The sequence below is a fragment of the Gymnogyps californianus genome, chromosome 1 (genome assembly GCF_018139145.2).
Source record: "Gymnogyps californianus isolate 813 chromosome 1, ASM1813914v2, whole genome shotgun sequence".
Classification (NCBI taxonomy): domain Eukaryota; kingdom Metazoa; phylum Chordata; class Aves; order Accipitriformes; family Cathartidae; genus Gymnogyps; species Gymnogyps californianus.
The window spans coordinates 156,439,934-156,456,181 of NC_059471.1; the positions used below are offsets into that span (position 1 = coordinate 156,439,934).

The window sequence follows — 16,248 nt, forward strand, 5'->3', positions numbered from 1 at the left end:
GGCGGCGAGGGCAGTTACGCGTTCTAATCGTCTCGCTGTGTGAGCGGCTCTACCCTCCCGGTCACGCAGGTAGCTCCGCTAGGAAAGCAGGAGTAATTCAGCCGGTCTGCCGGTGGGGTGTAAAGGCTGTGGTCCTCCTCCGGGAGGGGCGGGGGTGCCGCGGCCCCGCGTTGTCCCTGGGACGGGGGAGCTGCGCAAGGCTGGACCGGGGTGGGGACGGGGGACCCTGAGGCGGCCACAGCCGGGAGTTTTCAGCTGGGGGAGCGGGACGGGGGTGACGGTAATGGTAATATCGGCTCTTAGGGTTTAGGATTTGGGGCTTGTTTCGCGGGCTTTTTGGCTTGTTCGGGCTGTTTCGCTGGGCGCTCGCTCCGAGTGACAGGTCTTGTCCCTTGGAAACCTCTCAGAGTGGAGGGGGGGGAGAGAGAAACGCCGCCGGAGAGATTTTTGCCTGCCCCACACTGACTTGCACCTGCCCACCTGTTTCATCCTCTATGGCCCCCATGTTTCGTTCATGTCAACGTAAAATAATAAAGTAGGTTGTCTCCTTCAAACACTTTGGAGAGTAAGTAATTGCAGTTGCTGTTACAGTCTTGCTTGTTACCTGATGTCTCCTGTTTTCCCTGCCCCTCTCCCATGCTTCATCATTTTTCCTGATCGTATCAATCACCAAAAAAACTGCTGTGGACTGTGTCTTAGCTAGGTGAAATAAGGGCAAAGGTTGGTTTTGTGTTCTGAAAGTAAATGGTATGGGTATTGCTCCTGTACTGTCACTTCAGTGTTAGGGAACTGTGTTTCAGGAAAGAACAAGTTTAAAGAAGGCAAATTTTTAAAAAGTCTCGTGTACCTGTGTCTTGACAAATGCAAGAAGGTGAAAAAGACCAAGGCATGAAGCAGTCAAATTCAAAACTGATACTGAAGCTCATTGCCAAAGCAAGCAGGGGAGATAATGACTTATGGAACAAAAAAAGGAAAAAAGACTATATAGATGACAAAAGCATTTGGAGATGTCTTTGTTAGTGAGTCTTAGAAATATTGAATCTCCTGTTTCCAAGTTTAAAACATTCTGATAGACACTGGTCTGAATGTATAGTGAATGCGGATAGTACAGAAGACACTCTGGGGCATTCAGACTGGCTGCTTTCAGAGACAAAAGACTGTCATGTTTGTGATAACATTTATTCTTTTATGTTGGCATAATGTACAAGGAAAGTAAGGGGTCTTCATGAAGACATGTCATGCATAAGCACTTTTAACCCCTTATCTTCATAGTTGCTCTGCCATAGTGAGGCGAGTCTCACTAGGCTTTTGGTTTAGTGGGAAGACTTTATTCTAGGAACTTGATCTGCAAGAAGATACAACAGGATTTGCACAGCTTATTGGAAGGTGAAGATGCACGTAGGCCTCTTGCATAGTTATATTCATTTTTATTTCTCTCAATTATTTCTATCTTCTACTCTAGATAATGATTGCTTTCCAGCAAAAAATTTTAAACTTGATCAAGTGTTTCAGAAGACAGTGGCCTTTATTTTCAAACTCTGAAAGGACTACTCTATGTGGAGCAGACTGCATGCTGATGGTGTTACAACTGTCAATGGCTGAAGTCAATAAACAGGTTAGCATTCTTCCAGTACGTTCTTGGTACTTAGTACATCTCAAACTTGGTTCACTTACTGGATTTCTTGCTTAGGCACCTACTTGAAATAGCCATTTTGGTCACTTCATTGTTATTTTAAATTATTTTAAATGAGTGTCAGACGCAGCAAGGCACTAAAATTAAATTGATTAAGCACACTGTTGAATCAGGGCTTAGAAAAAGAACTGCAAGACAGATGGGAGGATGGAAGTGTTTTAAGTGTATATCTGAGTTCTAAACTTTAATATTAAATGCTAGTGTATTTTTCCTGATCATGTAACTTCCGTTTATTTCCATCAAATGTTTCTACTGTGCTGTAGATCAGGGTGGGAGAACTATGGTATTTGGGATGCATCTTTTTTCTGAGTGCTCTGAAAATGCTTTGGAATGACATGAGAAGAATATGAGTATAAAACTGATTTGGTATAGGCTGCATGAGTTGTGCTTGCAGCAGTCCATTCTTGGCTGCTGTTTTTCCTGAGGGTCATCAGATGAAGACTTACGTGAGTGTTCACCCAGTAGCAGTAGGAAATATATGGCCTTCTTTGAATGTGTACAAGAAGTGTCTGTCAAATGATGAATAGAAGATGTAACCCTTAAGTGCCTCTGTAAGAAGCACTGTGGCTTGTCACAACTGGAAGGCTGGGCATTAGCAATCGTCTGAAACATACCAAAAACTGTTGCAACATACAGGCAGGCCTTTGCATGTGTCTCATCTAATGAGAACAATTGGAATAGTCACTTTGATAATCTAAACATATCTTTTTAGGTAAATAAGCTTAATTATTTATGAAAACAAATTACCGTTGTTGGAAGACTTACCTAAATGTTGCATAGTAAATTAAACACGTAGTACAAATCTTTAGTTTAAAAAAAAAAAAAAAACAACCACACCACAAACAACAAAACCATGCCAAAACCAAACCCCTAAACCAACAAAAAACCCCAAACAAACAGAAAACCAGCTTCAGTTTGTGCACTCCTAGTTGCAACGTATTATTTAAAAAATTACCACTTGTACTGGAAGAAGCTTATATCTTGGAAGAAATAGTTCCAGAACCACTCTTTAACCTAACTGAATTCATCACCAGAAAAAGCTTTGTAGTCTAAAATGTACAGAATGGGGGTATCTCTTGTCTAAACATTAAATATAAAACTGGTCAATTCATCACTACTGTAATAAATGTTACAGCAGAATTATTAGAATCGCAAAATTCTACATTTGTACTTCATAGAATGTAATATATTCCAGCCAGGATCCCAGTGTCCTCACAATACCTGTGTAGGTAAAACCAGAAAATTATTGTGCATCAAAATTAACTCTTGGAGAACTGATAAAGGACAGTAATGCCAAACTACCTGTGGAGGCAATCACTGTTTGTCATGTTTGTTGTGATTCTCAAGGGAGAACTACAAACATTTTTCCAAAGCCAACTCTGGGAACTAAAATGTGTTATTCTGTTGGATACCAAAAATTACAGACATTATCGATAAAGATGATATTTTTGTGGTTCATTGCAACTTTTTTCCCAACAGCTTACAATAAGCTCTTTCCTTCCCCTAGGGGTAACTAGTTTATTCTACTTTCTCCTTTTTTCTCCTCCAGCAAAGATTCCTCCCCTCTAAAAGTATCTTTTCTTTCAGAGATGATCTAACAAAAATTAAAGTAATTATTTTCAACTCATTTAATTTTGAAATACACTGCTTTTACTTCAAATCTGAAGAAAGACGAAGTGCTCAAAACCTATTTTTTTTTTCTGATTATACTAGTGGGTCTAATAAGACAAATTAGCAGTATGTATAAACCTTGTCTTGCATATGTGGATTAAAACTATTTTAGCATTTGCATGTGCTGCCTCTGAAGTTCAATTTCTTCATCTGGATGTCCATATTGATGTTTATAGTGTTAGAGTAAAACATGGCTGTTTTATTTTGTTCAGCACTGAAACTTCAAACTAAGATGCAGAGTATTACAGTTGTAGGCATGTCCCTTGTTAGGTCTCTGATTTTAAGTACAATAATTTTGTATTGTTAACACCTGTAGAATAGAAGTCTGTTATGATAAAGTCAATTACTGCAAGAAAAATAACTGTACTAACAGGCTAATGACTGCCTGGAATGGAAAAAAAAAACCTACCACAAACAACAAAAAGCTATTCTCTTTCTTTAGGAGCCTGGACAATTTTAATGAATTTGGTGTTTTAACTGTTATCTGTATCTGCGGCAGAAATGAAAAATAACAAAGCTTTTTGGAGAACTCCAGGAAATTTTAAAAGTCTCATAATTTATTAGTCTTAAATTTCACCAAGAACAAGGGTAGCAAACAGTGTGATAAACAGTGATCAAATAGCAGGGATGAAAGGAAGAAAAAAATCTACGCTTTAAATTCCTCTGAAAATATTTTGTGTTGTAGCACAGTTGCAGCCATGTGGCATAAAGGCAAGTGGCATATGGTCTGTGGTGAAAGTTAATACCTTTTACCTAGACTAATTAGTATAGATCTAAAATCTAGGAAAACTTTCAAGAAACACCTTTCTTAAGGTTTGAAATAGAAATAACAATTCTCAAGTTGAAGTTCAGTTGAGGGTAATTGCTTTAAGTTGACTATGTTTGCACCTGTGGATCAGGAGGGGCAGAAGATAGGTCATTATGACAAATAATCACTTGTCATTTTCAGACCATGACTGTTTTAGCTAGTCGTGGGGGAAACTGAGACATCACATAAAACAATTGTTTTTCCTGAGTCTGTGAATTTAAATTCTCAGACTTGTCTTAAATGTTTTGTAAATCTCTCTTCTAGCACTAGGACTGTGAGACTGGAGGAAAAAGTGCTTCATTGTTGATTTCAGAAATGTATTTTCCCTTTAGAAATTTGTGCTTGTCTCTTTCTTATTCTGGATGAAATCAGTTTTGGTGTGTGGTTTAGTTCTACCCTGTGCTTCCATGAGTGCATTTTGTACGCTGAAGAATATTATGTTCTGTTCAGTATCCTGTATTTCTTGAAACATTTTCCCAAATAATCTTGTTTCCATGTTGGCAAATAAAGAAAAATGCAAAGTGGTTTTATGGTGTTACTCCCTTAAACTGTTGTATCTGTCTCCCTTTTGGTAATGAGAGACTCCTACCAACTTTGTAGTAATTTTATATGATATGTTGCTTGTAACCTATTGTAATGATGCTACGAAAAGACATTGTCTTGGCTGTTCTTCAGTATCATTAATTTTTCACAGAATCACAGAACGGTTGAGGTTGGAGGGGACCTCTGGAGGTCATCTTGTCCAACCCCCCTTCTCAAGCAGGGCTACGTAGTGCCAGTTGCCCAGGACCATGTCCAGATGGCTTTCAATGTCTCCAAGAATGGAGACTCCATAACCTCCTTGAGCAGCCTGTGCTAGTGCTCAATCACCCTCACAGTAAAAAAGTGTTTCCTGATGTTCAGAGGGAACCTCCTGTGTTTCATTCACTTTTTGCCTGTTGCCTCTGGTCCTGCCACTGGGCACATTAAAAAAGAGCCTGGCTCCATCCTCTTTGCACCTTCCCTTCAGATATTTGTATAAGTTGATGAGATCCTCTCTGAGCATTCTCTTCTCCAGCCTAAACAGCCCCAGCTTTCTCAGCCTTTCCTCATATGTGAGATGCCTCTGTCCCTTAATCATCTTTGTGGATGCTTCCCTGGACTTTGTTGGACTCTCTTCCGTATGTCAGTGTGTCTCCCTCATACTGAGGAGCCCAGAACTGGACACAGTACTCAGATGTGGTCTCACCAGTGCTAGGTAGTCTTCTCTACAAGGGACAGGCTCTTTTTTAGAAAAAATGTTGAAGTTTTGTGGAAAATGTCGAAGTAATGAATATTTCACTGGATTTTTTTAAAAGCAAATGATATACTGAGACTGTTCTGCTGTCTTTCCCTTACTCTGTGTAACTAAATCATAAGTAGTTAAGTTATTGTTTCTTGTATTTTTGTGTTGCTTAACATCTGGAGTTGTTTTAACTGTATTAAAACTCTTGCGACTTAAATCTTGAGGCATCCTCCCTAGCTTATCAGTTGGACTTTCTCTTCTCCCTCCCACTGCCCTTCTCTATAGTATTACAGGTTTCTGTTTTGAGGGGTGGAAGGGGAAGCAAGAATGTGGTGTGTGGATTTTTTTTAACCAAAAATGTGCTAAATTTTCTATCTTGTTTTTATTACCACTATAGTTGATAGTGTTGACTTTAGAAAGTAGTAGTTTGTTGCTTGGATGAGTACAATTTTTACTTTGTCTGTTTCAGGATCCCATTTTTGCAACTACTAACTGTTCTACTGACCCATACATACTGTAGCTCTCCAGTCCTCCTCAAACAGAGCATTCCTCTACTCTCTTTGACCCTGGTACTTTTCCCCTTGACACCCCCCACTGTTGTCTGTCCGATGGTGTTGTGTCCCGTGTCCCCTGTCCCCCATCCCGCGTCCCACCCCCACTCCCCCCCCCCCCCCCCCCCCCCCCAAAAAAAAAAGTGTTTAGTCCCAAACAATTACCCAGGCAAGGTATACTGGCATTTCTCTAAGCTTGGGATATTGGCCTGTGACTTCACTGGCTTTGCTTCTGGCAGATTGCAATATAACAACTATCAGATGCTTATGTCTATACACTTGTGCTCACATGAAACAGTTTCTAAATCTGTGCACGGCACTATCAACATTCACTGGAATGGGAAACTTATTTAAAAAATGCTGCTTTATACTACTTTAGTGTGCTTTATGTACCACAGTTTGGGAAATTCTCTTTTGTATGAGAGCATAGACAAGTGACAAATGCTCAGTAGGACCAGAGGTAACAAGACTGCAGAATTGCACAACTCGAGGGCAATGCCAGACAACAATACTGCAGTCTAGGAGTATACCTGAAAATAATAGAACTAGAGACAACACCTGGGTTGTGGTTAAGCACAGCAGTCTTGAAGACACATATGCCAAAAATGGTTAGTGACCATTTGTTTGGGGAAGGCAGGAGAGAACATGATATTGCTGAAATACACATCGCTTTCTGTTTTTTAAAACAATTTTCTGTCAAAATAGAAGCTGCTTTGCTATGTAGTTAGCCCTAGAAAGCTTGCAATACCTACAAAATACTAAAAAATGGTGTCTTTAGGCATGAAATGTTGCTACTGGATTTCAGGCATTCTAAAATAAGAGTCCAAGGAAACTTAACATACTGCACTACCAAGAAGTAAAGATGCTTTATAATACTTCATTGTTTCTATGCCTATGAAACACAACACTTGCAATGTCTATCATGGAATGAAAGTATGGAACTTTTTGAACTTGGCTAAAATAGCTTTGAAGCTATTAGCCAGGTGGCATATGCTTGCTGCAGAACACCACATTATTTTTTTAATTAATTTTAAAACCAGACACTCTTGACAAATTGACTGTATAAGTAATAGAATACACTGTCACGGTGAGCACTTGATCATGAAGGTTAATATCTGGAGTGCAATTTTATTTGGATTTAAAATATTTTTGCAGCACTAATATAAATTTTGCTAATCTCTGCAGGTCCTTGGTCTGGTGAGGAAAGGTTCTGATTTATTAGATACCATACTGAAGTTGTACTTTAACTTGGTACTCTTGGAGGATTTTGTTTCAAAACAAAGTGAGAAAACAACTCTTCCCCCCCCACCCCCCCCCACCCTACAGCTGGTTTGATCTGTTTAAATTGGGTTATAATATGATTACATGTTTAATTTTTTGAGGGACTGAAATGGAAAACAAGTGCTTTTCAGAAAACATATGCCATTTTAATGTTCTGGTAATGTGTGGAATAGCATGCAAGTTCATAGTGCTGAATTATCGTAACCCGTGCACAAATTAGAAGGCAAAAAAGTGCTCTGAAAGTAATATGCACGAGTACTTTCATTTTGTCTCCTAGTTCTTTGTCTAGGTAATATCAAAATAGTTGACTTTCAGGACTTTGGAATATATATTTAACCAGGTCTATTGGGAAAGTTGTGCTAAATATGTTAGAACCCTAAGGAGGGATCTTTTGGGCTAGAACAACTTAAATTAGAATCGCTCCTGATGGTTTTTTGTATTTAGTTTTGTATTCAGTTGCTGATGGTGTTTGTAGGTAATTATTTTATCCAGATTAAAGTTGCTTAATGTGAAAATGTCATGAAATAAAATAAAACCTTTGCACTAGACAGGAGTTATCTGCTGTTATTGACATAGCAAAGCAAGGCTTGTCACTCAGTTGCAGGGCATTTATATCATCTAACATAATGAATTACATGACCGTATAATATTGCCTTTTTTTTTTCTGCCATATACTGGGGAATGCTTTAGATACCAGTAGTATGAACTCTGTTTCTTTGGTGAAAACTGGAAAATTTGCTACAGTTGCAAAATTACATGTTGCATGTATTCTGAGGTCTAACTCAAATAGAAGGACCTCAGCTGAAAAAGTTTAACAGCATGAAGGGGGAACTGGTATGTTGATCAAAGGGCAGGGTGTGGATGAAAATGAGGAGTCTAGTTGTGAAAGAGGAGGGGATAAGAGCAAGTAGTAAGGAAGTCACAGATTTCAGGGGAAAGAGGAAGTGGTGGTGGGGAAGTGGCATTGGGAGATGTGGAGTATGGTAGTATGGAAAGGTCTGCAATAAACATGGCTATGAGAAAACAGAGATTGTGATGGATGTTGGATAAGACACCAAGATTTGGGAGCAAGGTGAAAACAGACTCAGAATATAATGAGGTATGGGTGTGTAGGGAGATTAGCAACTCCTAGCTAGAATTTTGGAAAGGCAGAGAACAGTACAGGAGTGAAAGTCCAGGGTCAGTGGTCAAGAGATGAAAAACAGGTTAACAAGTAATTAGTGAATAGAGGACCAAATTCTGAATTACAGAGGCCAGAAATATGTATGTAATCCTGCATCCGAAACCCAGTGTTTTGTCTCTGTTACCTTTAGCTCAATCTAACTAGTAGTTTGCTACTATGTATTTTCACTTATATAAGTAGCATCTTAATGTAATTCTTTCTTTGCATGCATTATTTGGCTTACAGGGATTGGAACTGAATTTCTGGCTTCCTCAGTGTTGCAGTCTTTAACCATTGACAATATACTCATCTCTCTTATTGACAGCCACAAGAGACAGGCTCAGATTTCTTGCAGTTCCTTGTACCCCCATGCTGAACTGGTAAACTTAATTAAAATGTCTGATACTCAGTGAGCTGATTCTGGGCGCCACCCTCCCACCGTCCCCCCCATCCCCACTCCAACTGTGAAGCACTTGGTTTAAAAAACAGTACTTCACTGAAAGTAAAAAAGACAATGTCAGGGATTAAATAAATAGGATTATGTATTGTACCTAATTATTTATTTCTTAGAGTGCAGCAATAACTGTTCTCTCCTCTAGCTTTTTACTGATACAACTGGGTGGTAGCTGGCTTGCACCCTACTTCCTTCAGTAACACATCACTCTGTGATTCAAATAACAGGGCTTTGTCACTTACTCTGCTTGTTTTTACATTTCTGTGAATTCCAGCTTCACTATCTGTTCCTATCTGCTGTGACACTTTCATCTTTTTGTTTGCCATTTGTGCCCTGCTGCCATACTTGTAACCTCCAACCATGCCAGGTTTGCTAACAACTTTGGTTCTTTAGTTACTTCTTTTAGTTAGTCCTGCTTCATAAGTGAGATTACATGTAGCATTATGGACTACATACAGTCTCTCTCATTCTTAGTCTCTTCTGTTCTCCCAGGTAGAGATAACTTTTTAAGAAAAGTTTATTCTCTTTTATCCTTTTAGTTTAGAACTGCACAACAAAACTGAAAGCTTATTGCTTTACAATTAAGTGTTCACTCTTCTAAGCAGTGCTTAGGCATGATTACTTAATACACTGCTACATATAAATATAGTAATAGCAGATGTCCCCACTTTGATGTAAATCCTTTGGAAAAAATATGATAAACTTATATGTAAATTAAACATGATTTTAGTCATTCCTGTTGATAGATTTTCTGCTTCTGTCCACCAAAGGTCAGCAGAGTTCTTCTCTTGAGTTAGAAAGAAAAAAGGGACTTCTAACTGTGATACAAGCCTCTTAAGTTACTTTGGGATAAATTTGAATTTTCTTTAAAGCTGTAATTCTTTTTTCCTTTTCGGAGGTTGGGGAGAAGGCAGAGGGGCACATGGAATGTAATCTAGTAATTTTGACAAGGAGAGTGGGCCAGAAGCTGGGTATGAGATTGTAGCCTATACTGTATAGTTAATATTAGTTATGATACTAGTAATGGATAGGTGTGCATTGCTTTAATGTATTTGTTGGATCTATGTAGCAACACTATCAATATTATGCTAAAGTATAACTGTGCTAACACAGGAAAAAGCTCTTTTTTTTTTTTTTTTTTTTGGACATGGCATATATTTTCCCAGATTACTGCTTGAAGCAAGGTAATAGAGCTATATTTGCTGCCTTTGGGATGTAAATGCCTGCCATGCTGAAAACTATTTCTGCAAATAACTTCATGTAAACAGTAGTCCTGCGAAAGTCAATATGTCTTTTCTTATGAGTAAAGTTCAATATACATACCTGGTATTTTAAAGATCAGGAACAAATACTGCATATAACAAAACTCAACTATAAAGGCAAAGCACTGGAAGAACTTCAACTATAAGTAAGACTTTGTTTATTCTAAACTTAAATATTTAGATTATAATAGGTTTTTTAAAAATATATATGCCACTTGTTTTAAAGTTATTTTTAAAGCTATGCTGAATACAAAACACAATATTTTTGCTTTTTTCTATTAGCACCATGGAGATTTCACAGTATCACTTAGTGATGTGTTGGAAACTTGGAAATATTTGTTACATGACAAACTGGGATTATCATACGAAAACATGAAAGAACCTGAAAATTATGCTGACCTAAAAAAAGCCTATCATGCCTTCTTAGCAAGAAGCAATATGTTAGATCTAATAGACATATGTCAGAAGTGCTATGGTCTTGGACTTGTATCTGAAGATGAAAGCATAGCCCCTGTAAGTATTTTGTTTTTTGATCTCTGATATTGTTTTGACATATTTTTGATTCCAGTTATGGATTTACGACACTTCTAAATATACACAGGAGCTCTGAATTGTTCACAAGTTACTTTGCTCTTCTATTGGGGAAGCAAATGAGTTTAAATTACTAAATCTTTTAAAGAGATCAGAAAGATCTCTTTAAAGAGAATTTAAGAATTTCAGTTGTCCAGCTGTATGGGTGGGTCCCACAGCTCTTCTATAAGTATATCAGTCTTTGCCAGAAATGGAACTGAAAAATGAACTGTAGAGATTTGATAAGACTGGAACAAAGCTTAGTGATAAACACTTGTCATGGAGTTTTGGTTGTATGTTGATATACAAAGTATTTTTAATGGTTATCATCTGAAAAATACCAAGCTTTTAAAAGCAAAAACTTCCCTATGCTACATGTAGTTCCATGTTAGATTTTTCCAGAAACCAGAAGAGATTCCACTTCAGCCACTCAGTCAGCAGCTCTGTTGCAGTTTATTGCAGCTCAGATGTTCTTATGACACTGCATGTGAGGCCATGCTCTAGGCTGGAGAAGTATGTATTCCATTCTTAGACTATGAAAGTCTATGAAAAATGAATTTGATTAATCTCTGTTATTGGATAAAAATATATGTAAGTAGCAATTAAGATAAGTTTGAAACACAAGCATTCCACATGACTTTATTTGATTCTGTGCTCTAGAGCATGGAAAGGTCAAGACAAAGGATATTGATACTGAAAAAATTAACGAATGTTGGATTTAGATGCACATACTTGTAGCTTATAATGAAAATTAGAGAGGAGTTAATTGTCTGCTTTTACTGCCCACTCTCAGCATTGCAGACTTAAACAAATTACTGTTTATTTCATCTTCTGAATTTGCTGTATGTTTAATTAGATGGTCATTTTAAAATGAGGGAAGCTATATCAGTAACTGAATGTTAATTGAACTGAGGTATATTATGAACATACCATGGATTACTAGTTACAGCATGATTAAAACTGCTTACCTTCCGGCCCTAGTAAGAATGAAAAACTTTCTCCATGAAAAGGTGGTCAAATATTGGAACAGGTTGCCCGGAGAGGATGTGGAATCTCATCTTTGGAGATATTAAAAACTTGGCTCAGCATGTCACTGAGCAACCTGGTCAAACTGGTCCTACTTCAAGCATGGGTGTTTACTAGATAATCTCTGTAGGTCCCTTTTAACCTAAAGTATTGTATGATTCTATGGTAAGTATGCTTGTAACCAGCTTGCCTACTTCCTTGAACGTTCAGAGAACCTACACTCAAACACTCATGTGATTATTAGGCACAAAAGAGATTATAAGGAGAACTGAAGTTCAGGAAGGGCATGGAAACTGCGATTTTTTTAAAAAAAAATTTTTTTACTTCCTGTTTTCATGGGGAAGATAGAGAACTTGGGTGAGTTAATGAGCTCTTCCTAAACATGGTATAACATATTAAATGTTCTCCAAAATATAAGCAGCTGCTTTTAGTGCAAGGGTATTACATAACTGTTTGAGATATCTCTTCCAAGTTAATTTGAATCTTATACCTCATTTCTGTACTAAAACAGTTGTACTTTTAAAGACTAAAACTATAAGTAGGTTGTAAGGACTGCATTAACCTCAAAACACTAGCAAACTGGCGGAGGCATAGTTTCACCAGGTTTTAATACTACTTCTGCTTTCTAGTCATCTTCATATTTAAGTTTATTCTAATCTTTTTATTAAAGGTTCAACTGTTGGAATTTATTTCTGGCATAATGAATGCACAAGAAAATAATGGTTCTGTTCTTTCTACTCCTTCTACACCAGTCAACAGACCAAACCAGGAGAATATGAAGGTAAAAATTATTTGTCTCTTGTAATGTTCTGTATATATTGCAAAGATGAAATATAACATAGTTTCCTTTTCCAATTATTGGCATTAAAATGTTGCTGATTTAAAAAACCAGAACATGTGTATTCAAACTCTGTATTGCTTGAGTATATTGTGGGTGTGTGTATGGGGCTAAGTGCAGAAATTTATATTCTGGAAGACAGTCCTTTTATGGCAGGCACTTGATGTAGACTTAATCTGCTGTGAAACACCAGGGAATAAAGTTTTCTACAAGTACACCATCACTCAAACATTGTCTTGACTAAGAGTTAAATGATTTGCCCAATGCTGCAAAGTGAAGTGGTGGGTGAAGTAAACTTCTTTCATTTCATTTTATTAGCTCGTACTCCCTTACATATGGAAGAAATCTGAATAGCCACTGTAGTGGTAGCTGTAGCAAAGCAAACAAGGTTTGTCTGTCCCAGTAGAGGACTTGAGGACTTTCTGGGAATTCTTTCCTTTTACCCTTTCAACCCGCAAAACAAGAATCTCAGAATACTATATAACAATGCTTGAAATGCTGGAGCTTTAGTCATTTCCAAACTTGCTTTTCTCATGATAAGTGGCAATTTCAATTCAATATTTGGGTACAACTCAATATTTCTGAACAAGAAAATATTTTCTGAACTGAGGTTTTCTGCTAGATAGCACTTCTACCACTAACATAATGGCTTTCTTGCTGTTCTGACTTGTGTAGTAAAAATATTCCATGCTCTTTTTTCCTTCTCTTAAATCTCTTTTCAGACTGTCACACATACATGTTTGGTTTTTTTACTGCCTACATTTTTGTTGTATACATCCCATTGAATAAGAAGAAATTCCATAGCAAATATATGTTTTCTCATTACTTTTCCTTTTGTTAATGGCCTTTTTTCGGTCTTGTCTTTGCTTGTGACAAAACTGTGAATTCTTCAGTTCTGGGACTGTTCTTACAGGGTCCAGAACAGTGCTGCAATAAGCAATTACAATGTTATGTTTTGGTTATGTGGGTGGAACTGGGTCACAGTTTATGTTCAAACTCAATCAGTGGAGTTTCTGTGATTGAAATCCCCTGGGAACCAAGGGAAAAATTACTGAATCTGGTGCAGAGCTGGTGAGTTGTTTAAAATCTTAGCCAATTTGAAGTTAATGACACATTCTTACGTGGTTTAATAGTGCTAGTATTTTGCCTTGGGATAGAAAAGGAATATCTGTGAAGAGGTTTCTAAGTAGAAATTGATAGCCAATTTTAACAGCTAGAGATCCAACCCTCAAATGTTTTGTGAATATTATATATAGTTTTATATATAGTATATATACATGTATCTATATGTATACTATTTATATATAGTATACATAATTTTAACATATTAATCATGCTTACTTTTGTCAATACTTCCAGAATCCCCATAGATAAATTAGCATTTTGAAATTATGCAAGGTGAAATTCTTCCTCTTCCAAAAATCATATCAGTACATATCTAATTAGCTTTAAAAAAAAAAGAATATATTTAGCAGTGGGATGACCAATTTGTGTGTTGCTTTCTTATACAGGTGACAATCCTGGCAAAGAAGTGTGTTTATTCATATTTAAGCCTGTTGGTGAATTCTAAGGATGATCTGGCATTGGCTCATATTCTAAATATTCCTGATAGAGGACTTGGTAGAGAAGCCTTCACTAACCTAAAACATGCTTCACAGAAGAGAAAAATGTCCATTTTCCTGGTATGTGTGTCAAGTGAAACTTGCTGTAGATCAGAGACAATGAAATAGATCTATAAGCATAAAATGTTGCTTTAATCTCATGTGCAAAACCGACATTTGCAAGCCAAGTCAAATACCACCAATAACTGGTTATTTTAACATGGTTAAATTAACTCTATCCCAGCTGAAACCAGGACACTAGGTTAAAAAGACACAACAGAGATTGTATGTGAAGAAATGGGTGCTTGCTTGGTCATACGATCTAAAGCTGCATTGAAAAATAATTGTGTACATGTGTACATCTAGAGATTTAAAATGTGATATCGTAAAAACAGGCATGGAGACTGTTCATCCCAAACACTGACTGAAATCCTGAAAAAGTTTACTATCTTAAACATGAATATAAGATATGCTTTTTATTATTGCTTTTAAAATTTTGAAATCTTGTTAAATAGTGTGAAGTGAGGTCATGAATATGCATACCTAAGAAAAAAGACAAAGGAAGAAAAGATGGCATTAGACTAGATGTTGCTGCTTACCAAACACCTCTAAAAGCAATTGTGGTGGGTTAACCCTGACTAGATGCCGGGTGCCCACCAAAGCTGCTCTATCACTCCCCCTCCTCAGCTGGACAGGGGAGAAAAAATATAACAAAAAGCTCATGGGTCGAGATAAGGACAGGGAGAGATCATTCACCAATTACTGTCATGGGCGAAGCAGACTTGACTTGAGGAAAATTTAATTTAATTTCTTGCCAATCAAGTTAGAGTAGGGTAATGAGAAAATAAAAACAAATCTTAAAACACCTTCCTTCCACCCCTCCCTTCTTCCTGGGCTTAACTTTAGTCCCGATTTTTCTCTACCTCCTCCCCCACAGCGGCACAGCAGGATGGGGAATGGGGGTTGCAGTCAGTTCATCGCATGGTGTTTCTGCCGCTCCTTCCTCCTCGGGGGAGGACTCCTCACACTCTTCCCCTGTTCCAGCACGGGGTCCCTCCCATGGGAGACAGTTCTCCACAAAATTCTCCGAAGTGAGTCCTTCCCATGGGCTACAGTTCTTCACGAACTGCTCCAGCGTGGGTCCCTTCCACAGGGTGCAGTCCTTCAGGAACAGACTGCTCCAGCATGGGTCCTCCACGGGGTCACAAGTCCTGCCAGCAAACCTGCTCCAGTGTGGGCTTCCTACAGGGTCACAGCCTCCTTTGGGCATCCACCTGCTCTGGCATGGGGTCCTCCACAGGCTGCAGGTGGATATCTGCCCCACCATTAACCTCCATGGGCTGCAGAGGGACAGCCTGCCTCACCATGGTCTTCACCATGGGCTGCAGGGGAATCTCTGCTCCGGTGCCTGGAGCACCTCCTCCCCCTCCTCCTTCACTGACCTTGGTGTCTGCAGCATTGTTTCCCTCACATGTTCTCACTCCTCTGTTCTCCGGCTGCAGTTGCGCAGGTTTTTCCCTCCTTCTTAAATATGCTATCCCAGAGGCGCTACCACCGTTGCTGATGGGCTCGGCCTTGGCCAGCGATGGGTCCCTCTTGGAGCTGGCTGGCATTGACTTTATCGGACATAGGGGAAGCTTCTAGCAGCTTCTCACAGAAGTCACCCCTGTAGCCCCCTACTACCAAAACCTTGCCCTGCAAACCCAATACAGCAATGAGATTGGGTTAAATAAATATCACAAGGCAGTATTAACATTAACAAAACCAAGCCACTAACAATGCATTACAATGCGTTTCAGTTTTAAAGTGCTGTAAGTAAGTATTTTCGTTAAATAGTAAACCAGCATTTTTCTGTGCATTTGTTAAACTTGAGACATCTGGAACCTAAAGTATTTCTGTGTACAAATTGCTTTTCTTAGAGCAACCTGGTGACAAAACCCTGCCTTTGACATGTACCCTAGAACAGAGGCCAAAATTTGAAAAGGCAGTATTGCAGTTATTTCAGCTTTGACTCAGAGTTTGGGGAGGGTAATTCTTTCCAGTCATTTGCAGCTTGATCAGTCTTGA

The 16,248-nt window shown here is 38.3% G+C and overlaps 1 protein-coding gene across 1 annotated transcript in view; it reads left to right on the plus strand.

The window, feature by feature from the left end:
* Positions 1-37: 37 nt before the first annotated feature.
* Positions 38-16,248, plus strand: part of PARPBP (PARP1 binding protein) — a 55,885-nt gene continuing 39,674 nt past the window's right edge. Inside the window, exons 1-5 of the mRNA XM_050894592.1 lie at positions 38-69; positions 1,463-1,615; positions 10,429-10,659; positions 12,413-12,523; positions 14,092-14,262. Of these exons, the coding sequence (XP_050750549.1) occupies positions 1,466-1,615; positions 10,429-10,659; positions 12,413-12,523; positions 14,092-14,262 (663 nt within the window). The 5' untranslated portion in view covers positions 38-69; positions 1,463-1,465. The remainder of the gene's footprint in view (positions 70-1,462; positions 1,616-10,428; positions 10,660-12,412; positions 12,524-14,091; positions 14,263-16,248) is intronic.